The sequence below is a fragment of the Equus quagga genome, chromosome 5 (assembly GCF_021613505.1).
Source record: "Equus quagga isolate Etosha38 chromosome 5, UCLA_HA_Equagga_1.0, whole genome shotgun sequence".
Taxonomy (NCBI): Eukaryota; Metazoa; Chordata; class Mammalia; order Perissodactyla; family Equidae; genus Equus; species Equus quagga.
In genome coordinates, this window is record NC_060271.1 from 98,759,718 (window position 1) to 98,783,404 (window position 23,687).

Sequence of the window (23,687 nt, forward strand, 5' to 3'; positions counted from 1 at the left end):
GGTGTGCAAAAAAATCACATTTAATGCAAATTTTAGTAAATTTCCCACCAGCTAATTTTTTTTCCTAAGAAGAGAATTAAAATAATCCCACCCCAGGCAGGCGGGCTCTCTGACTTGGTGGGCAGCTTCTAGCAGCTTCTCCACATAGTCTTCATTTACTCACAGCTTCTGCCTCACTGAGAGATGACACCCCCTTCCAGCCAGCGAACTCACAGCTGCTCTCTGTGTGGCCCTGAACTACAGCTCTTTAATGCCACCTGAGCCAAATTCAGAAAAGCCCAATTTATAAGTAAAACTCAACTTTCAGAATGAAGGTTTTACCCCTTGCTGCTGTTGAATCTGTCCTTGACTCTGATGAAATGAGGTGACTCCTGGGTTCCTAATGCTACCTCATGAGCAGCAGCAGATAGCATTTCTGAGCCCATAGGGGTGGAGATGCTCTGGTATGACAGGGTAGGGTCCAATACAGCCCCCAAATTATCTGAATTGATCAACAGGACAAAGATCGGACAGACCTGAGTTCTACCCCCAGGTCCCCTTCCCTAATTTGCACTGTGGGTTCGGGCTAGTGATAAAACCTCTGTGCCGTCTGTAAAAGGGGCGTGATGATTCCTACCCCTGACTGGGGTTGACTGTGGTGAAGATAAATGAGACAACAGAGCCAAAAGTACTCGGAAACGCAGAGAAGACTGAAAATCCCATAGCCCATATATGAGGTTGAACAGTAAATATCTGTCATCCAAAGGGTAAGCCTGATGGAATAGTTTTGTTCCTGGGAGGTGTTAACTGGAGAAAATGACCCACTAGGTCTTCTCAACCTGGAAGGTGAATAAGTTAGAATCCCAAAATAGCAGAGCTCATTATTGCCTGAAGTCTGATACGCTGGTCTTTCCATCCCAGGCTGAGGTGCCTATCGGACATGCCACCTAATACCTGATTAGAGGCTGTTTTCTTATCGTTCAGTTGGGTCAGTCCTACCTGCCAAGCTATAGCATCCAAGCCAATTCTGGATCCTTTCCTTTCCCCATTCCCCATCCCTAAGCCTCAGGCAGGACACATAGAAAACCTTCAGGTCAGACTTGTTGACCACTCAGGAACTATGTACTGAAATGGACTAGACAATGTGCAGGATCCAATGACACCGCCCCTGCCCTCCAGTAGCTTATAGTCTTCTGGCTGTAGGAGAGAGAGGACCAGTTCTCAGATTACTGCAGGGAAACTCAGAAGGGAATAAAAGCCAGATAAAGGTTATAAACAAAGTCTGGTAGCAGTTCAGAGGAGGGAGTGGTCCCTTCTAGCAGAGTAACAAAGAAACCTTGGTGGAGGTATCATTTGAGCTGTAGTTCTTTAAACCTCACTCTCTACAGGGGCAGTCGGGCTAATGTGGTTATTCTCTAAGCTCAGTCTTGGCCTTCGACATCAGGTTGAGAGACCACTGGGGAATCATTATTCAGAGGCTTCTCCTCTCTCAGTGACCGCCAGCACCTACTCCATCGTATTATGATAGTCAATGGAATAGTAGATTACTTCCCCTGGAAACCTTGGGTGTAAGGATTTTCTCATTTGCAAGCACCAGAAATCAGCCCTGACAAATTTAACCATAACAGATGAATTTAATAGAAGAATAAGGAGGTAGAAGGATGTAGGCAAGATCTAGAGAGAATTTGGCATTTTAACAGCAAGAGATCAGGGAACTTCTCTTTAGATTCCACCTTTACAATGAATCAGCTCCAAAGACTCCTTCTGTCTGTTCTATTACATGTTGTAAATTCCCAAGAGAGAGAATCAGATCACCCCAAGCCCTGCCCTCAGGGCCGAAGCATAGGAGCGCAGTCAAAGAGATGCTTGACTCTGATGCAACCAGCAATAAGATGCTTCCAGAGAAGGGCAGTTTTTTTTTGTTTTTTTTTTTTTTGGTGAGGAAGATTAGCCCTGAGCTAACATCCACTGCCAATCCTCCTCTTTTGGCTGAGGAAGATTGGCCCTGAGCTAACATCTGTGCCTATCTTCCTCTACTTTGTATGCAGGGCGTCTGCTTAGATGTGGCTTGATAAGCGGTGCACAGGTCTGTGCCTGGGCTCCAAACCAGCGAACCCCAGGCTGCTGGAGCTGAACTCGGGAACTTAACGGCTATGCCACCAGACCGGTCCCAGAGAAGGGCATTTTTGAGCCAAGCAAACACACAGATTGGTGTCTGATGAGTTTGTGAGAAGTGAAGGCACACATGCCAGTAATTCCAGGCACTTCAAACCCATCCTCAGATGAATTAAAAGTACAGTCATGCATCACTTAACAATAGGATATGTTCTGAGAAATGCATTGTTAGGTGATTTTGTCATTGTGCAAACATCATAGAGTGTATGTACACAAACCTAGATGGTATAGCCTACTACACATCTAGGCTGTATGGTACTAACCTTATGGGACCACCATCGTATAGTCCATCATTGACTGAAATGTCCTTGTGCAGTGCATGACTGTATGTGGTGTATCAGCTGCAACCAGCTTTTACAGGCTCACTAAAAAAAAGGAAAAAAGTTTTTTAAGTGTCTGGAAACAGAAGCTTGTAATGAAAGAGCTTCCTGAAGCATATCTGCAATGTCACTGCCCTGACAACACAATATTCTCTGCTTCTAAAAATTATTTTTGAGAAATCATTACAGATGATGTAACATTCCCCCAGGAGAATTCAACATGTAGTTTTATCTACCAAAGTTATTCTTGTCATGTTATATTATTGCTAGAAGAATTCTAGTTTAGGTGGTAAAGTTTGGGTTATTTTGCTTTATGTCTTTAGGAAACTTGAAATGGGTTTTGAGGAAGGGCTTAGATGTGTTTACCATTTTCCTCTGAGGCTTTATATTTTTAATTTAGTTATTGCACAAATGACTTGGAAAATCCATTATCTAGGGACTCTTCTTGAACATCTTGGTTCACATTATAATTCCTGAACTCCTCACAGCTTCTTGGGTGTCTGGAAAGGCTGTCTTGGAAGAGAGTCACTCAGATTGCACTTTCCAATGGGCGAGTTCCAACTGAGTGAACTTTTTAAAATCAATGTGCAAATGAGAACTCTGCAGAATGGCTCTCTAGAGTTGAAATATTTAATGGAAGGTTGTCCTTTATCATTTCTTTAAAAGACTATGAGGCAAGGCCTCTAAGAGATACCTGAACTCTTAAGAAAGGTACCAAGGAGGAGTGTTTACCCTCCCTCTCAGTTGTCTTATGTATAATCATTGGAGAGTCAAGAGTCAGAGACAAGTCATAAGCATTTTATAGACTGAAGGGTGACCCATGACAAAAAGAAGAGCCCATTCCAAAGTACGGAACCCACCCTTCTAACCTCTGCAACACTCTCCCAACCCTCCTCCCCGCAAGGAAGTAGAGTTGTCATTGGACATAGCTCGGGTAGCTTGAATCTTTCACAGTAAGCAGATGTGAATTAACAGTACCTATTGAGCTCTTATCTTGTCCTAGATGCCACGTTAGTACTACATAAATATTTTCTTATTTAATCCCAGATGTCTCTGGGGTAGTTAGTATCATCATCATTTTACAGATGTGGAATGATGCTGTGATTTGAACCCAGGCAATCTGGCTCCAGAGCCTGTACCCTTCACCACCCTACTATGCTGCTTCCAGAGAGAAAGCACATGCAATTGGTGAGCAAGACACATTCCATAAAGTACATTATGCCTGAGATAGACCTTTCACCAAAGACAGAATCTGACCAGCGGAGAAGGGTGAATGTGCTAGATGGTGGTGACAGTGTGAATGAAGGCAGGAAAGTGCAAGGCAAGTTCAGGAAACATAATAGTCTAATTTGTCTAAGGAGGTGCTGTCCAGTAGAAATGTAATGTGAGTCACATGTGTAATTTTAATTTTCTAATAGCTATATTTTAAAAGTTTTATAAGGTGAAATCAGTTTTAACAAAATATTTTATTTAATCCAATATGTATAAAATATTATCATTTCAACATGTAATCAATTACTAATGAGATACTTTACATTCTTTTTCTTGCCAAGTCTTCGACATCTGGTGTGTATTTTACACTTACAGTGCATCTCAATTCAAATTGGCCATATTTCAAGTGCTCAAAGGCCACATATGGCTAGTGGCTGCCTTATTGGACAGCACAAGTTTAGTGTATTGGTTATATGAGGGCAATAGTGGGTAATAGGACTCCAAATAAAGGCTCAAATGAAGTTTGAGCCTTTATTTGGAGGGCCTTGAATGCAAGTCTGAGACATGTGTAGATAAGTAGATAGGCCAAGGGGAGAGACAGAAGATATCCGAGTATAAGAGTGACATAGTGGGAGTCATCAGAAATATTAATCTAGACGGGGCAGAGGAAACTCAGGATGGGGTGAGGGGAAACCAATTCAGGGACTATAGAATAGTCAAGGTGGAGAAAAGAATGGCCAAGAAGAGTGGCAGTGGGAAAAGAATTAAGGGGCTGGAAGCAAGAGACATTGTAAAGTCAGAATCCACCAGAAACTGCATGTTCAATGGTGGAACAGAGGAAACGTTCATATAGAGCACCTGGTAAATTCTCAAATAATAAATAGTGCATGAAAAAACTGAATAGTTATTAAGGGCTAAGGAGGACAGAGAAGAAAAAGAAAACCCACTCCAGTAGGCTTTGCGGCTTCACAGAGGAACAGGAATTTGAGCTGCATCTTTCAAGTTGAAGATCGTGAACACATGCCCTCAAGAAGCTGATGGCTCTATCAGAAAGCTAGGTTTTCACACCAGAAAATAGGGTAGCAGAGTGTAACACAACCCCAAAGGAATAGTACTTGTGTGATTTGATAAGGACACAGCCCCGGACCAGGAATGAAGTCACCTATGTTCTAGCCCAGATCTGCGTCTGATTTGCTATGCGGTTTCAGGAAAGTCATGTCACTTTTCCTAAGTTAAGATTCTCCATCTGCAAAGTGTGGGGTTGGACCAAACCACCTGCTGCAGTGGCCCTTGCACTCTGACTCCTCGAGTCCAATGAAATCCGTGCTTAAAGGAGTAGTCAAACAATAATCAAAACCACCTGGATTTATTTTTAAGGCACATTCCAAATGTTTCTGATGTAAAACTTAACTCACTGAATGTTCATCTATACTGACTTCATATTTTAGTTAACATTGAAGTCTCAGCTCCCTCTAGGTAAATGTTGAAGACAAGAGGCCAATAAATGAAGACATACCCAGTAATGAAGTTACCAAATAGATCAATGCATTTGAAAGCATGAAGTTTTAAAATCATTTGAAAAGAGGAAAGGCATTTTTATTTCATTCCAAGATGAAAGCAGGGTTTTATAATTACTGAGCAGCTTTGAAAAGAACAAAGAAATTCTTAAGTCTCTGTTAAATGTAGAACAAGGTCTTATGTAATAAATACAAAAACATTAACATTTTTTTGAACTTAAATAAGGTTATGCTTCCCCTTCCCATTTCAACAAGTTCATTAGGCAAAAAAGCTTTGACCGACCATCTCTCATTTCTCTTTTTCCCTCCCTCTGATTTTGTAGTGTTTTAAAAATTCAGCATGTGTAGCTCCATCAATAAACTAATCATCTGTGAAAGATGGGTGGATGTTTGTAGCTTTCTTAAATCAATAATATGGATGGCTTTTATAAACAATTAGAAGAAAGGGAATAAAAATATTTTATTTCTGCTGTGATGGGCAGAAGGAAAGGTAAAAGCTCCAGCAAGGTGACCAAAGACCCTACCCAGGCTTTAGGGATTCCAGATCAGTGCTCAGTTTCTTCCCTGGCTCTCTTCTCCCTCTGGCCCTGCTCAGCATGTGCGCTTCAGAAGGTGGTCCTGCCCTGGGAACCATTATGCACTCCAAGCTTCTCAAAACCAAGGGGAGGTGAGGAACCTACAGTTGTAACTGGTTATGCAATACCTGCCTTTAAAAGAAGCAAGTGTGTCAATTGAACCATATTTTCCATTTACCTAGGAAGTTTGCTATTTAAAGGAACCTTTCATCCAATCTTGTGTAGAATGAAGAACTCTTTGATAGCACAAACGTCTCCCAATTGATAGGTTTTAGTAAGCAAAGATTTCCAAATTTTGGGCTTCCTTGAAGGGGGGCACAGAGCCCTCATGATTCTGAAACTCTCCAGTTAACATTATTTTGAAGGTTTATTAACAAGCCAGTGAGCTGGACAAACTGGTTCCTTCTAAGGTCATCTGTGTTATTAAAGTCAGAAGAAAACAAGAAGGGGCCCAAGCCCCACCCTTGAGTACTCAAGAGATATTAGGAACAATTAGGAAGGACTTGATAACGTGGCATCATCCTCTTCAAGGTAATTGAGTTTATCTGAATGCTATTTGCTCTTATTTGTAGATTACCCCCTGTTGCTTGGCTCTGATATAAGGTGCACTGGTGGCTTGGCAATTGGGGCTGACTGGGAAGAGCACTGAGTCAGGGGCCCAGGTAAAATAGCTGATGGGAAGGAACTCTGAAGGTGGGATGGCCCTTCTGAGTAGTCCCACCTTGAGGCCAAGGGGCCCTGCCTTTATTGTATGCATTTACCAGTCATTGGATGAGGGCTACCCACCAGAGAAGACATGATCTTGGGTAAGGTAGAAATCTTAGGCTGAGAGTAATTCCAGGACAGCAACTCAGCTGAGAGCTTCAGCGGCCCACTCTCCCAGCAGCTGGGGGAATGAGTGCCTCAGTCCTAAAGGGTGATTTTTGGAGGTGCACCACAGCATCCACTACAGGAACTAACCCAACTGCACAGTTTAGCCCTAGAACAGGGTCCCCATCTGTCCCAGGGGGCTCAGTTTGAAAGAACCCAGCAGAGAGATACTAGGTTGAACCTAACCAGACAGCAACTAGGAACCGTTGTGGGTTAACAGTGTCTCCTAAGGGGCAGAGATACAGCAATCAGGATCTGGTGATTGAGATGAAGGGAAGGCAGGGGCTCCACTCCTAGATGGACTCCAGCGAGACCAGGCAGGCTAAAGGATAAGGAATCAAGGCACAAACAAGCACCAGCTTGGTGTGGGGGGGAGCAAGGATAATTCAAAGCACTGCAGGTACACTCCTGCCCTCCAAATATTGTTGGGTTCAGTGTAGACAATTCAGAGAGACACAGGGCTTCACCAGAGTCATGACTAATCACAAGATCCCAGAACTAGGGTGAGCACTTAATTCCAATCCTAAGGGGTAGAGACTGCTTCTACTTCAACTTTAACCCATAACTAGAAGGCTTTGAGGACTTGTAAGTGGGATTCATTAATAGATGGAGGTTCCAGAACTGCTGAAACCAAGGCAGCCTTTCTCATTCCATCTCAGTATTTGTTTCAACATTGTGACGAAAGTACTTGGGCAAGGTGGGATGTGGCCATAATCCAGGTGTCACCTGTGTTACATCATCCATTCACTTAAAAGTCAAAGTTTAAAACTGTAAAAAAACAACTGTGAAAATGTAATAAATATAAGTAGCTGCATGGTTCCACAGCCATAGTCATCCATAGCCATCTCACTCACGATTCAAGAGGCAGAGAGAACTCTCATCCTGCAAGTTCAGCCTCACATCTGCCCAGTAACGCTGGTTCTTTATCACCATCTGAGATGCAGAATTTGAGAGTGTCACCCTCTTTGGCTGAGCCAGAAAAGGGCTCTGCCGCTCTTTCATTTTTCTTTGCTTTAAGCACAGGTTTCATGCCCTTTCTAGACCCTGAACTGCAGAGCTGCTGAACTGTCCTTGCCTTTGGCTTTGTTTCCCCATTCTCCTTGGGGTCTGCTCTCTAGCAAATGATATTGACTAGACCTCTCCACATGAGTTCACAAAATCCTTGGAATACATGTGTGCCTAACTTCAAAAACCAAAAGGAAGAAAAGAAGGGAGGAGCAGGGGAAGAAGAGAGGGAAGGAGGAACTCAACACATCAGAATAAAACTTTTTTCTCTTCTATTTACCTCTCAGGTACAGAGAGCTAAGTTGATCATGCTTCATTCAAGTAATATTATCATTGGCCCATTCAATGTCCTTCTCTGCTTTTAGTTATTTATTTTATCCCCTTCTCCCACTTCCTTCTGATTCACCATAAGCAGCCATCCTAATGTATGTTTATATGTTTTCCTTTAAAATGTCTGTTTAGTGTGCATGTATTTTAATTCTGCATGTGGTATTTAATATATATCATTAATTTCTTACTTGTTTCTCAGAACTATGATTCTAAGATCCACGCATGCTGCTCTGTGTGCCTTTAGACTCTTGCCTCTAACTGCTGACCTACTAGTTAAGTGTTTACCATCCACATTTACCATTGCCTCACTCAGGTTGCCTCCCAGGTTGCCTCCAATCCCCCCTGATGCCACAATGCTGTGAAGAAAATCCTTTTGTACAGCTTCCCTTAAGTATCAGTGTGAGAATTTCTCTGGGATATATACACAGGAGTAGAACAGCAGGGTTATTGAGAGAATGTTCACATTGCTAAAAGTTTCTAGCTTCATGGAAAGAACCATAAAAGCATCCATCAGACAAGGAAGCACCTTCAAAGGTAGTACATTCAAATCATTATTAGCAAATCACAGGCCACATGAACAAACAAGTATAAATACAGGAAACAGACACTTCAATGCTGCCAACTGAAGATGAATCAGAAATGAAGCCGTCTCTAAAATAAAAATATGTCAGTTAGTGGGAAAAACAGTTTTGGATTCATAGAAACACATTCTCCACATCACTTCGTGAGAATACGTCTGTTATGAAAAGTTCAGTGCACCTGCTTCACCCCACCACTCTCCATTCTGTGGCTCCCAGACCTTTCTTGCCCCAACTACATCCACAAAGCTACCTGCTGTTCGCTCAGTGGCTCTTTTATGATGAGGACTCTATTTTTACTCTCATCACCACTGCCTTTCTTGCTCTGCAGCATCAACATCAACTCTGCAAAATTTCATCTTGCACCAGGGCTGTTCTGTAGTCATTGGGGACGGCCAGTGCATGATCTACAGCTTCTCTCACTTCCATCCAACCTTTGCTCCTCATCCCTCATCCCGACATCAATCAAAAGCTCAGGCAACCTCCCTGGTCAAATCTGAGCCAAACTGCTCCCCGGGGAGCCACAGTGTGCTCCCTTTTGGAGAAGGAGGCTGCCTGCTGAGAGACTCCAGCTTCCGGGCTCCATTTGCATGAATAAACAGCTCTGAAGGGTTCAGTTGAAGCTTTTATGTAAACACTCTCCAAAATATGTTCTGCACTGCATTATCCCCAGCAATAAAGATTCTGGAATCAGAATTTGGCTGTCAGTTTTATTGATGTTGCATGGGGTACAGTAGAATACGGCTTTCTCTTCTGGAAATTTATTGACTTGGCAGTGCAGAGAGCAATAAAACTGTGTTTTTAATCAGTAAGCCAAGCAGACATGATTCCAGAAGAAATATAGGAAGCAAACATGCCATCATAAGAAGATTTCTCCCCCAACTGTCCCTGTTCTTCTCAGATGCCCTGTTAAATAAGTTTGGGTGTTGAACGATATGCTTGGTAGGACTGTCTTCAGGAATAGAATCAGAGGACCAAGTTTGGATTACTTCCTCCAGGTTATACCATCGCTAAGAGACTATTCAGTGAAAGCAATTTTCTGAAATGAAATTTCTCTGCATTAGCCCCTAGAGAGGAACTGTGATAAGCTGCTTTGCACGAGGAACAGAGAGAATGAGACATGACTCCTCTCAAGAGAAGAAAGGTTACAATGCCTGTCCCTCCACCTTGCTCACTGAGAGAGGAGGTTACCTGGATATATATCCAAAGGAAATGACTTCACTATCTCAAAGAGACGTCTGCACTCCCATAATCATTTCTCCATTATTCACAATAGCCAAGATATGAAAATAACCTAAATGTCCTTCGACAGATGAATGGATAAAGAGAATATATGTATATTGTATATGCATATGTACAATGGAATATTTTTCAGGCATAAAGGAAGGAAATCCGGCCATTTGCACAGCATGGATGAACCTGGAGGGTATTATGCTAAGTGAAATAAGCCAAACAGAGAAAGACAAATACTGTATGGTATCACCTATGCGTGGAATCTTAAAAAAAAAAAATCAAGATTTCATCGAAACAAAGAATAGAATGGTGGTTGCCAGGGACTGGGGAGAGGGGAAAATGTGGAGATGCAGGTCAAAGGGTACAAACTTTCAGTTATAAGAAGAATAAGTTCTGAAGATCTAATGTACAGCATGGTAACTATAGTTAATTATACGGTATTGTATACTTGAAAGTGGCTGAGAGTAGATCTTAAGCATTCTCACCACAAAAAAAAAAAAAAAAAAAAAAGAATTAACTATGTGAGGTTATGGATGTGTTAATTATCTTGATCTTGGTAATCATTCCACAATGTATGTATATATCAAATCATCAAGTTGTACACTTTAAATATACACAATTATATTTGTCAATTATTGGAAAAGTTGGAAAAAAGGAAAAAAGAGAGAGAGAATGAGTTAGGAATCACATGCTAGGTAAACATTTGAACTCAGTCTGCTTGGTCCTGTTACCTTGTCCAGGTTACTAAATCTCTCTGTGATCCCGCTTCTTCTGCTATCAAAGGAAAATACCCACCTCACACCATTGTTAAGCGGATAAATTAAAGTTAGAAGTGAGTATGCATAACTCACACAGCACTTTACACCAGTGGCAAGTCCCATTCGGGACTGTAGAACATCTCACTGATGCAAATCTGCTCATGATGGAGGAAGTGTTCTTTCCCAGCAGCTAAGGCAGTCTCTGTTGCATAGACACATGAAAGCAAATCTCCCACCTCTGTTCTCATATTCCTGATATTCACTTCCCACCTGCAATGTCCTCATCCATTCCCCTCCTCTCTGCCAGTCCTTGGGCCAACACTTTGAACCACTGTAGTTGCTTGATAAATGTTGGTTGAACATTCCTCCCTGCCTCGCAGATGTTTTCTCCTGAGTTATCTTAACCCCAGGTTCCATTAGCACTCATATATCATCCTGTTCTGGTTTTGCTATTGCTGAGTAATGGCTCTTCTCTCAACTCTTATGTAATGCCTAAGTTTTATCTCAATCCTAGAACACTTAGATTGTTCCTCTGGATACAAGCTAGTGCCTGTAGGAAACGCTCTATAGATGTTCCCCCAAAATGGCATGAGATGTCCACGTGATTTAACCTTAGGAGCAAGTGGTCTGTTTGGGATAATATTGAAATAGGGGAAGGTGATATAGATCAAAATAGGAGCATGTTCTTAGTGAATCTTTCCTTTCCTGCCTGCCAGGTTTCCAATTGTATTTTCACCATTCATTTCTCCATTCTACCCAAAATAGCTTCTTTCCCATCCTCTCAATCAAGCCTATAGGGCCACTCTAGAACTATGTATTAACTATTTACTTGGTGCCAAGCCCTGTCTTTTACGTAGGTTATCTTGATTAATCGTAACAACCCTATGAAATAGGAATTATCATTTCAATTTTATGGATGAATAAACTGAAACAGAGGGCTTAAATACCATGTTCAAGGTCACATAGCCAGGCAGTGGGAGAGTGGGGATTTGAACCCGGGTGTGTCTGATCACAAAGTTCAGGATCTTAAAGACAAAATTACACACTCTTTGATAAATACCAAGAATGTCAGAGCACATCTCTTTATTGATATGTTAGAATTCTCAGCCTGAATCCAGTTGTTGGGAACTCTGTAGATCACATACATACAAACACAAAGACACACACACACACACACACACACACACACATTTTATTCATAAACTTAAAAGGCACCTAATCTTAAATCTTAAACTCTTAGCTTTCCTTTTTTTCTTTTCTAGATCACTCACCTATCTTCCTATCAAAGTAATCCCATCTCAAGCTTTCAGAGGACTTGATGAAGTTGTAAAAATGTAAGTAAAATACTGCATATCAAAAGACATTCATAATTGGAATAATAAAATTTTTCCTAAGAGAAAATGTAGTTGAAAGAGGATAATTTTTCTAGAAGAGAAATTGTGATTAGGAAACCCTAGTATTTTTATCTTTTTAATACAAATAATATCTAGGGACCTTTGAAGAAAATGTATGATTTTCAAGAGTCATTAAAATCCAGATAATTAACTTTGCTTCAATGAACTGAATGCATTTGGATAAGTGATGACAAACTTCTCAAGTAGAAAAGAAGACAGATTCCAATCATAAAGATTCTCCTTCTGCCAGAGCAGCTATTCCCTCATGTCATATTCTTAGATAACACCCACATAGAAGAAAATGTGTTGGAAGTTTATTGTGCATCAAAAGATAATCTTTGTATCTAAAATATAGTAATTGTATGATGAAAACACAGTATTTCTAGCCATATTGATAAAAGGCATTTATCAAAAGTGTAAAGCAGCCTGATCATGCAGTGTGATCTCACACTGTGTCAGAGGTAGCGTCAATCCTTTGTCCCTGGGTCTCAGCTTCTGGGGCACAAGACCTCATACACAGAGACAGAACTTTCTCAGGAGTCCAGGATTCCAGCATCCTCCTTAATGTTAGTCCTAGTCAAAGAACCTTAGAGGCCATTTACTTCCCAGAGAGCATCTCTTGATCTTAACAATCCACTGGGCTTTCTAAGTAGATTTGCATGTGTAAAGAAGATGCTATACCCATCAATCCTAGCTCCTTCGGGAACCTCTGACTGCTCTTTAGGGTATTAGCAAGAATCGAGGTATTTTTGTAAATTCCTCAAAAAGTAATGCATATTATAGGAAATTCACTGCAGGTTTACAGAAATGTCAGTTTGCTTGAGCCTAACCCTTACACTTCTGCTCTCAAGTTTAAATGCTGAGTTTTGATCATTTGATCATTTGATGCACTTTTAATGCATTAAGACCTCCTGGTGAGAAAAGCAACCACAGTTAAATAAGCAAACCATTAGGTAGAAATAAGATGAATCAGCCCAGAAACAATCCATTACTGTGTCGTTCGTGAAAGACATTAACTGCCTTAGGCTCAGCCTTTCTGTGGGCTAACCTCTCATCAAGTCTGAAGCCTTCAGTGAAAGTTAACCTTAGAAATACGCAAATGTACAATTTGTGAATTGGAGACTTCTTTCTCAGTTGGCAGCAAATGGTAGCTTATGTTGAGGTTTTAGGGTAACATTGACATTACCTACATTTGTAGGAATGGTACGTGGCAAAGCTAATGTCTTTACTTTTGTGTCTTTTTAAAAAATTCATTCATTCATTAATCTATTCATTCATTCATACCCTATGTGCCAGGCAATATGAAGCCACCAGGGATTCAGAAGAGAATACGACATACTCTTTGTCCTCAATTTGCTAACAAAGTGAGACAAACAGTCATAAGAAGTAGACAGTTACAACCCAAGAAGGACACTACGTGCAGAAGTTCACCACCTTGCAATTGCCTCAGAACAGGATTTTAGGAAAAGGGTAAAACGTTATGAAACAATGAATTCAACCCAAATTAAAACCTCCTTAGAGTGATGGAGTTGGGAACCCAGACATCCTGATCCTTGTCCTGTACCTTCCTATTAACACTGTTTGCCCCTCCTCTCAGAGCCTCAGTTTATAAAGCTGTACAACAAGGGGATCTGACGAGTTTTTCTCAAAGGTCCTGTCCACTTCTAAGAATCTGTGACTCTGAGTCATAGATAAGCAAGAAGAAAACCTGTCACATAAACAGAGGTTACTGAAACTTGCGTTTCAACTGCACCTGAGTTGTACGTGTCCATCTGTGCTCCTAAAGGGAGACGTTAGCACTGTATCATGCAGGACAATTTAAGGCATCCCTGCTCTTTTTTAAAAGGACACACTGGAGCCCCCAGTTGTTGGGTCACACACAAAGCTTATTACCATGCAGACACCATCATTTCTTTCATGTTTCTTCTTTTTTTTTTTTCTTTTCTCTCCCCTAGTGAAATCTCTCAGAGTGATTCCCTGGAAAAGATAGAAGCTAATGCCTTTGACAACCTCCTCAATTTGTCTGAAATGTAAGCATCAGCTAACAGATAGTTTATTGCTGTACACTATTACCTCGCTGGCTGGAGCCCACTCAATATTTGTATTCAAGCATCCACTGCTAGGAATCCAAGAGGAAAAGACTACAGCAATTACTAGGTCTGAGCAAGCACTAATTTCTCTCACTGCAGTGGCCTGAAGGTTGCCATGGTGACAACTGCTTCTCCCTGGGAGCTGTATAAACTCTGAAACATCACAACACAAAGTTGGAAATTAAAATTGACATTGTGGAGTCCTGCCAAGTAGCTCTTACCTTATGGAAGGAAGGGTACGCAGTACTTGAGATGGTGGGAAAATTTGGAAAAGAACTTAAAGGTCATTAATTAGTTCTTTGGGGGCTGTTTGGGGATATTCATTTATTCAGTAAATGGTTCTTGAGCACTGCCATGTAAAAGCCCTGTGTTGGGCATGTGTATGTTGGGTTTGTTTTTGTTATTGTGATGTTTTGGAATTGATACTTAAAAATAATCCTTTCTCCAATTTACAAAAAGGATGGGAAAAGATTGGCTTAATTCAGTTTTCAGATGATGAACTGATGGCCCAAAGAGGTTAGCTGATTTGCCTGATGTCACACAGCAAGTTAGCACCAGAGCTGGGGCTGTAAATCAGGTCATGTGACTCCTAAACCTGGCATTTTACTGATGCCTTGTTTGGCCCAAACCTTTGGCCAAACATTTATTGTTTGGCATTTATTTCCTCTAGGTTATGTCATCTAATCCTTATAGCCACCTTGCAACTTGGGGTAATTATTCCTTTTGTTAAGGGGAAGGAATGCAGGGTCAGAGACCTCAGTAACTTGACCAATGTGTCACCTTAGACAATAACAGGGCCAGGATTCAACCCTGGCCTGTCTTTCTTCGAAACTTGTGCATTTTACACTATACCACAAGGCCTCCCTATGAGTGGTCCCCTTAGCAATTATCTAAAGAGAACAATTAATTGATAAGTATGTGAGTACCCGCCACACATCCAACCGAGGGCCAAGTGCTACTGGAATACAAAGAAGGTAAAACACAACTCTCCCGGAAATGACAGCATAGCCAAGGACGTGAGACTAACTCACCAAACGATTATAAGGAAATCCAAAATAATGGGTATTTCAGTGCAAAAGGTATAGCCTGGACTTGGCTGTGAAGTAGAATTTCATGGTGGGGGTGGGGAGGGGGGATGGGAATCATTACCATTATAGATGATAGCCTTATCCCAGACCTGGAAATCTGCAGTTTTAACAGACTTCCCAGGTGATGCTGAAGTATAGCTTATAGTGAGAAGCACAGAGTAGCTTAAGATAAATAAAGCTGCTCATGATGAAAAGCAGCATTTATCGACAGAAAGAAAAATGAAGTGCTCTATGGGAAAGTTTATGCACTTTTCCCAGGAGGGTCCTGAGACTAGGATGTTAGCTCCACACAGGCTCTTTTGCTTTGTTCACAGCTATTTCCCCAGCACCTGGAACAGGGCCTGGCACATGTAGGTGCTCAATAAATGTTTGCTGAATGAATGAATGTATGACTGAATGGTCTAAGGTCAGACCCCAAAAGATCCTTAAGAGAGAAAATTCCCTTCCCTCTCTTCCATATAATGCCTTATATGGCCCATGAGTGCTTGACTCACTTGTAAAAATAATTGCCACAAAACATCATTCACCTCTAAAGAATCACAAGGACATAAAAGATGGAAATAGCAGCAGTGGTGGATAACTGCGGTAAGGTGAAATGATCACAGACTTGGAGTCAGAAAACTTGAGTTCACCTCCAGGTTCTGCTACTTCTCATCTGTATGACTAGAGACAAATCATTCAACTTCCTGATTTCATCAACTATAATAATACCTGCTAACATTGATTGAAGCCTTACCATGAACGAAACACACACATTTACTCCTCAAAAACCACCCTATGAGGACATTGAGCTTTCAGTCATATATCCAAAGTCATACAATTAGTAAAACCAGGATGTAAAGTCAAGCTGACTTCAGAGTCCGTCCACCGAATCAATACAATATATTTTCTATGTAGAACAAGAGTGATTATCCTTTCCTCAGGGGTTGTTGCATGGGTTAAGAAAGCTAAAGGCACTTCCTGGCCTTTTATTGAATCCAAAGTAGACAGCACTTGGCAACTGTGGCTACTTCTCAAAGGGTGAAAGTCACTGGGGGAACTGGGGAGAAGGGCAGTGAGACCACTGTGGTATTATAGCTATAATTTTATACTTTGCAAAGCCCTGCCTTGTATATCATCTCTACCTATTCTATTACTCATTACCTAACAACCTGTGAGGTAGGAAGAGTGTGTATTATTATTCTGATTTTACAGAAGGGAAAACTAGCTCAGGGAAGATACAAGGCTGGCCATCATCATACAACAAATTATCTACAGAATGAGCATAAAATCACCCAAATCCAAGCCCCTGGACTCTGCCCTGGCTGTTCCATAGACTGGGTACCCATCTGGGTAATTGGTCAGTGTGGCTGCTAGCCCAGTATGAAGAGAACCAGTTTGTCTACAAGGGGCAGTAGCTAATTTGCTCATCTCTCCTGGCAGTGGAATTTCCCATCACCCCCAGCGTGCAGGCTCCATGGTGGGGCAGGACCTACTCGGCCAGGAGCCCTGGACATTGATGTTCCTCGAGGTACAGGGGTGTATAACAGACTCCCACCTTTGATGCTTACACCTGCCTCAGCAGGAGGTTGAGAGCAGAGCTTCCTAGAAATAGCCAACTGGCTCTTACCATGCCATTTCTACCCCCAGGGTCTCAGGAGCTCCTCTCAAGCATATTAAAGTGACTTGATTTTGTTGATGCTATTTTCAGCCAGCATCCTCTGGTGACCATGGTCTCATGTATTCCAAATAATACATATCTAGTAAACTGCTGCCTTTTTTTTTTTCTCTCTTTACAGACTGATCCAGAACACCAAAAACCTAGTGTACATCGAGCCTGGAGCATTTACAAATCTCCCCCGGTTAAAATACCTGTGAGGAATTTTTCTTTTTAAGCAACTGGGGATGGAAAGATGGGCATGTGATGAAAAGCAAAACAATAAAAAGGCTGAGAAGAATTTTTAACTATATACTTAGCATTATTTTCATGTGCGTCTTCAGCCTTCTGATTTAATCAGCAGTTCTTGTCAGCCACCATGCTGGGTGCTTTCATATATGTGTAAGTGGTTCCCAACATTTCTCTGTCTCAAACACCCAAGAAGAATGTCTCCCCTTTGCAGTGATTTTCAAAGCTGGTGGTGGGAAGGTGGGGGGTGGAGGGGGGTGACACTTTAAAGTCTCTAAGGTGAGGTGGTGATATGGGCAGAGTGTGGGTGAAAGTGAGACAAGCAATTCTGATTGGTCCCCATCCCTGGTTGAGAATGACTGATCTTCTGTATCTCAGTTGTTTATTCACTTATTAAGTGAAAACTTTTTAAGCATTGCCTTGAGTTAGGCACTATGCCACATAAACTAAATCATTATTTTCTATTTCCCATTAAATGTAAGTCCACTAGTTAGAATTATAAGTTGAGTACCACTGTAGCCCAGCAGATTCATTGCCTTGCCAGCAATACCAAAATTCCTGAAACGTGATAGAATCTATAAATTTATCACCGTGGATCTTCTCACATACCAACCAATCACTTTTTCACACAGAAAAATTTAAATCTCTCTAACATAGATGTCCTCTCTCTCTTCTTCCTAATAAATTAAACTTCATAAGATCCACAGAGGATGTAAAGTCCACAACCCCCATCACCTCCAAAAAAAAAATGGAGGGGAAGTGGGGACATCTTCTCTCTGGTGTTCCACGTGATCCGTGCAGTCTTGCCCTGGGGCCTCCTACAGGAGGTGCTGCTGGAACTAGCAGAGCTCCAATTCCTAACCAGGGGCTGTGCTTTTCCAAATCTCTAAGGGGTCCATGGGACACATAAGCATCTGCAGCATCAACCACTTTGGAAAAACATAAGAAAATCCCAGAACAAAATGTGACTACTGCAACCCCTTGTTTTCTAAGAATCCTTGTCTTTATTAAATAGTATTTTCACCACAAAAAAAGTGATATTCTCCCAACCCCAGTATGCATTGCCGTTTAAGCCCACACTGCTACCACCAGCCACAGGCAGGGCAAGGATCAGTGTGACTGGGGTAACAGGTAAGTAGGAGAACCAGATAGAGCCCAAAGAGAAACCTGGCTTCCTTTCAGTGTCACCAGTGCCAGCAGTTCACATCAGTTGTCCAGAGTCCATGACTGGTGAATTTAAAACTCATTTGGGGGTAAGCCAGATGCTGGGACTCCTCTAAGGAGTCCTGTTCTTGTGTAATAAAATATCCTTCAATTTAACCTATCACTGAAGCCTCTCTCTTCTTTGAAGGTTGAATAAAAGGTAGGAGGAAAAGAAGAGCCTGGAGTAGCTCCAATAACCCAAAGAATGTTTAACGATTTCAGTGAGATACCTGGAAGAACTTCCTGAGTCACAACGTAGCTAAATAAAGGAAGATTTTTAATGATGAAGGATATGGATTTCTCACAGGGAGATTAATCTTCCTGAAGTGTTTGAGTTAAAACGTGTTCCAAAGTAGAGGGATGCTTTCTAGAACTATCAAGAGCATGGAATAAACTAATTACCAAAAGGAAATGGAATGCAATACAATAGGAAAATGCAACTGATACAATAGGAAAAGACAGGCTGGAAATACAAACATAAATGAAAAAGACCTGAAAGTTTGGTCCCAGCCCCTAGATCTCTAAACAGGTGTCATTAGAGCAACTTCTCCGTAGTGTTAGGGGTTTTTAAATTCTAACAATCTTTAACAGCTAAAATTGTTACTGATAAAGCCAAACTCAATTTTTTAATTTAATGTGAAAATGGTATTTGTAAAGTGCCTTTCTACTGCCTTTATTTTTATGCCTTAATAACAATCACTTTTACTCACTCTCTGCCCACATCCCCACCCTGCCCCAAATAACAGAAGCATCTGTAACACAGGCATCCGAAAGCTTCCAGATGTTACCAAGATCTTCTCCTCTGAAATTAATTTCATTCTGTAAGTACCAGGCTGATTGGTATGCATAACAGTTTCCTATTTGCAGCTAAAATTTGGAAAGTAAATATTTCTCATTTCATTCCTCAAGGGAAATTTGCGATAACTTACACATAACCACCATACCAGGAAATGCTTTTCAAGGGATGAATAACGAATCCATAACACTGTGAGTAAACTCCCAAATTCCCATTCTGCCATACAGCCTCCTGCTATTCTTATTTCTAACTCGAGGTGAGCTCTTCCTCATCTTTTACCACATTCCTCATTTGCTGGTGACATTCTTTTTGACCTAAAATGTCAAGGGTGAGAGGAGTTGTGTGGGATCACAGCTGGGTCATATGTTCACTTGACAACCAACCAACCCATTCAGTTTAAAATTAATCAAATAGGCCCTGAGGATTTACAGTGACTGAATTTCCAACTGATGAAATTGTTCACTACATCAATGGAATGCTTTGAAGCTGGGAAGAGACAGCCCAGAGGGGAGTGGCTGCCCTGGTTAAAAAAGAGCTTAGAAATTTCAAGTTTCAATGAGAAGAGTTTGGAAGGATATTCTCCAAGTAGGCAGAGTAGTTGATCAATGGACTCTGCTCTCTGTCTTTCTTTCTCTGATTTTTCATCTACCCCCTGGGACCTGATCACTTTGTTTCTGAAGCAACAGCATCTGTGCCCATTCCCTACATCCCTTAATACTTGAAAATAATGTCTTTTTGTTTGACAATCACTCATCAGGTTACCAGGCTCACAGGCCCCATCCCTTTCATGCTCTTTCCTAAGACCTTGCTTTTCAAAATATGGTCCATGTACAAGCATCTACAGCATCTTCTGAGAGCTGATTAGAAATACAGACTCTTAGGCCCATCCCAGACCTGCTGACTTAGAATCCGCATTTTTCATAAGTTCCCAAGGATTTACATGCACATTAAAGTTTGAGGGGCATTGTACTAAGATAACCCAACTCATTCTCTTCACTGTACACCTGCTGACCTCCTTCCCTCTGGGATCCCTGCCATCTTCACATGGGGCACCTTCCTTTGCCCCACCCTTCAGAAGTAGCACTCTGGGCACCATGTCTCATTTACATCCAAAGTCCAGTGACCCATATTCAATTCTGCTCCCCACATCCATATTCTTCTCACTCTTTCTGCTTTGGTTGTAGCCTATGGCAGGATCGTGATGAGGCAATAAATAAGTTTAAATGCCCTTAAAGAAGAAAGAGAGAGCATGGATTGGATAACCCTGAAATAAGGAGGTAGTTGTGAAGCAAGAGAAGAGACCATCTCAGAGGACCCTTTTATATCAATGGATTCTAAAAATTGGTGTCAATTGTATGCTGCATTTGTATAGTACTTTTACTTTCTAGGTATAATTCAACACACATAATTGTCATATTACAAAGCTATTGCCAATGTAGCCCCAGCTCAGAGTGTTACAATCAAAAGAATACAGAGCAATAAACAAAAATAACTTCAAAATAACTCAAATTCTTTACTTGCAACTCTTGAACACCAGGAAGGAGACTTTAGATCCTAGAAAGACTTCTCTATGGTCTTTCTGCTCTTCCACTTCCCTCACACTCTACAGTCTTCCAGCTGTTTATAAAGTGTTTCCAACTCACCATTGCATATGGATCTGGAACTACTCATTCAACATGTCCCCTGTCAGAAACAGGGTATTTACAGAGCAAACGCTGAGTGGATAGGTACAGCAGGCCTTAGGATCCGAGGTCTTCCCATGTCTTTATTGAAAACACAAAAGACATAGAAGATCCATGTCCCAGCTCATAATCTCAATGTGGGAAAACCTGAAATAATGAAAGAATAATATAAACCAGTAGATATCCACTGTAAGAGTTTGTGGTGCACAGAAATGAGAGTCTTAGAGAAGTCCTCTTGGGCTGGAGAAGTCAGAGGAGGCTGCATAGTGGAGCTGAGACTTGAGTTAGACCTCATAGAACCCAGTAACATTTGTACGGGTAAATGTGAGAATAGCAGCTCTTATTCATAAAGCACTTACTAAGTACCTGCACTGTTTTTAAGTACTTTTTTAAAAAAAACTCATTTAAATCTCACAGCAACCCTATGAGGCAGGGACTCTCAGCCCTATTTTTAGATGAGGAAACCAAGGCACTGAGATGTTAAGTAATTTGCCCAAGGTCAAGATTTAGACCCAGACAGTTAGGCTCCAGAGTCATGGTCCTAACCATTTGTGGAACCACATATCGAGAAAAGGGGACTGTAATCCAAGTGAACATGAGCAAAAGCATAGGCTATGGGAAGGAGGAAAACAGGATGAAGCACACTCAATGGAGGAAACATCTTGTTTAAGGATTGGGAAATATGTTTAGATAAATGGCAGGGGTGGAAGGGACACTGGATTGCAGAGGGCCTTGAATGCTGGCATAAGGGGCTAAAGGCTTAGAAGTAACTCTTTATTCAAAGATCACAGAGACTTTGATCGAAGACTCTCTTTGATTTGACCTAACCCTAAAAATAATCAGGAACCAATAGGTACTCCTCCCAGGTAAATGTACAGTGGTGGGAGTGGAGTGGAAAAGGAATGAAAGGGCAGAAGACATGAAGATCAATAAGAAAACAAATGTTGGGAATAATCCATAGGGGTCTATGACCTCACAAGACTGGGCCACCCCAGCAAACTCAAGGAGCGACCAAAGAGTCCTTCTCATACATCACATTTCAGCATGTGCACACAAGAACTGCACAATGTTTTTATTATGGTGCCATTAACTTATGTTAGTTATGATTTTAAGACGAGTAATGCCTACCAGCAGGGCATAATTGCCCCACCTCTGACGTTAATGAGGATTGTGGATCCATCTCTCCCAGAGAGCCTGTGGGGCCTTGTGCTTCCATCTCTCTCCTTACTCTCAGCCCTACATCTGGAAAGGGAGTGACTAGTCATTTGCTTGGCACTTGTTCTCAGCTGAATGGGCCCTTCTATAAGCAGGATCTGTGGAGCACCCCGCTGGAGAAAGGGTACTACACTTAAAGAGGAAAGCCTTATTTTCTCAGCTATAAAGTTCAACTCTCTAATTAGAAAATAATGAAAGCAAGCTTTCTCTTTTCATTATTAGCAGCATTTGAGATTTGGCTTTTTATGGAATCTTTCCTGCCCTCCCCCCACTCAGATCTTTACCAACTGTGAGTTGATTTAATGAAAACAAAACACTTCACTTGATGCTGGAGAAGTTCCATGGGGCTAATGCTAACACTATGCATTAGGCTCTTATGTCCCTTTATAGCCACTTCAGCTTTTCATTAACTCTCCTCAAGAGGCCACCTTGAAATGTACCCCTGAGCAAGCAGGATTTGGCTGCACCACCTTTAAAATATTCTAATGACTGGTCATACCATTCTCAAAAAAGAGACAACCTTGATTCATGTCTGAACTCCACAAAGAGAAGGAAAGGTCATAGCAAGTAATTCTTAAGACACTTCAGAGAAGGGATGCTTGGCAAAGGATGACAAGATTCCAGACTGTACCTGTGACAACCCACAGTGGAGAGACTGCTGGGCATTGAAATAGAAAGCATAGGTTCTAGTCCTGGCTCTGCATCTAAGCAGCCTTAGTCAAGTCATGCCACCTTAACATGGCTCGATCTCTGTCTATCCAACGGGATTATTAATAACTCCTTGTGCAAATTCAATCACATTGTGTCAACTACACCGTACTGTGACAATTGAAAGTTAATATTCAGGAAGCCAGTTGTTTTAGACCGTCCTGAAAACCTCATGTCTCATCATCTTTTTAAATATTTTTTATTTTGAAATTTTTAACTGACAAATGGAGTCACTTTCCATTTGTCTTTACAACACTGACAAATGGAAAGAACAGTACTATGAATACTCCTATACACCTTACCTAGATTCACCAACTATTAATAGCTTGCCCCACCCACTCCATCTCTATATATTTAAGTATATACAATACATTTCCTTTTGCCAAACCATCCAAAAGAAGTTTATAGACATCATGACACTTCATACCTAAATACTTCAGCATGTATCTCCCCAAAACTGGGACATTCTATATAACTACACCACCATTACACCTAAGAAAATCAACATGAATTCAATGATATCATCCAACCTACAGTCCACATTCAAATGAAGATGTCTTTTACAGTTTTTTTTTAAAAACTCAGAATCTAATCAAAGTTTATGCTTTGCATTTTTGCTATTATGTCCCTTAGTCCTCCCAACCTCACCTCCCACCCCACCCCTCAAAGAACTGCCCCCCTGCCTTCCTCTGTTCTGTATGATTTTAATTCCTTTGAGGAGCCCAGGCCAGTTGTGCGGATTCATCTGACTGTATTGTCATGATTAGATTCAGGTCAACATTTCTGCAAGAACACTACAAAGGGGATGTTATGTCTTTCCCCTGCATCAAACCAGGAGACACATCATGCCATACTGTCCCACGCCTTGGCCATTTGATCAAGGTGGTGACTTCCAGACCTCTTCATCGTAAGGCACATTATTCCCATTGTCATAAATAAGTAAACCATGGTGGGATACTCTGAGTTCATGTGACTATCGTGTCTGCCAACAGCCTTTCATCCAATGGTTTCGGCATCCATTAATTTTCAACTATTACATAGGGAGTTTCAAAATAGCTTTAAATTTTATCATTC

General features: G+C 41.3%; 1 protein-coding gene across 1 annotated transcript in view; it reads left to right on the forward strand.

Annotated features, from left to right (window-relative positions):
* Positions 1–23,687, forward strand: part of LHCGR (luteinizing hormone/choriogonadotropin receptor) — a 53,354-nt gene that overhangs the window by 6,346 nt on the left and 23,321 nt on the right. The window contains exons 2-6 of the mRNA XM_046661762.1: positions 11,815–11,886; positions 13,902–13,976; positions 16,903–16,977; positions 18,959–19,033; positions 19,122–19,199. Coding sequence (XP_046517718.1) covers positions 11,815–11,886; positions 13,902–13,976; positions 16,903–16,977; positions 18,959–19,033; positions 19,122–19,199 — 375 coding nt within the window. The remainder of the gene's footprint in view (positions 1–11,814; positions 11,887–13,901; positions 13,977–16,902; positions 16,978–18,958; positions 19,034–19,121; positions 19,200–23,687) is intronic.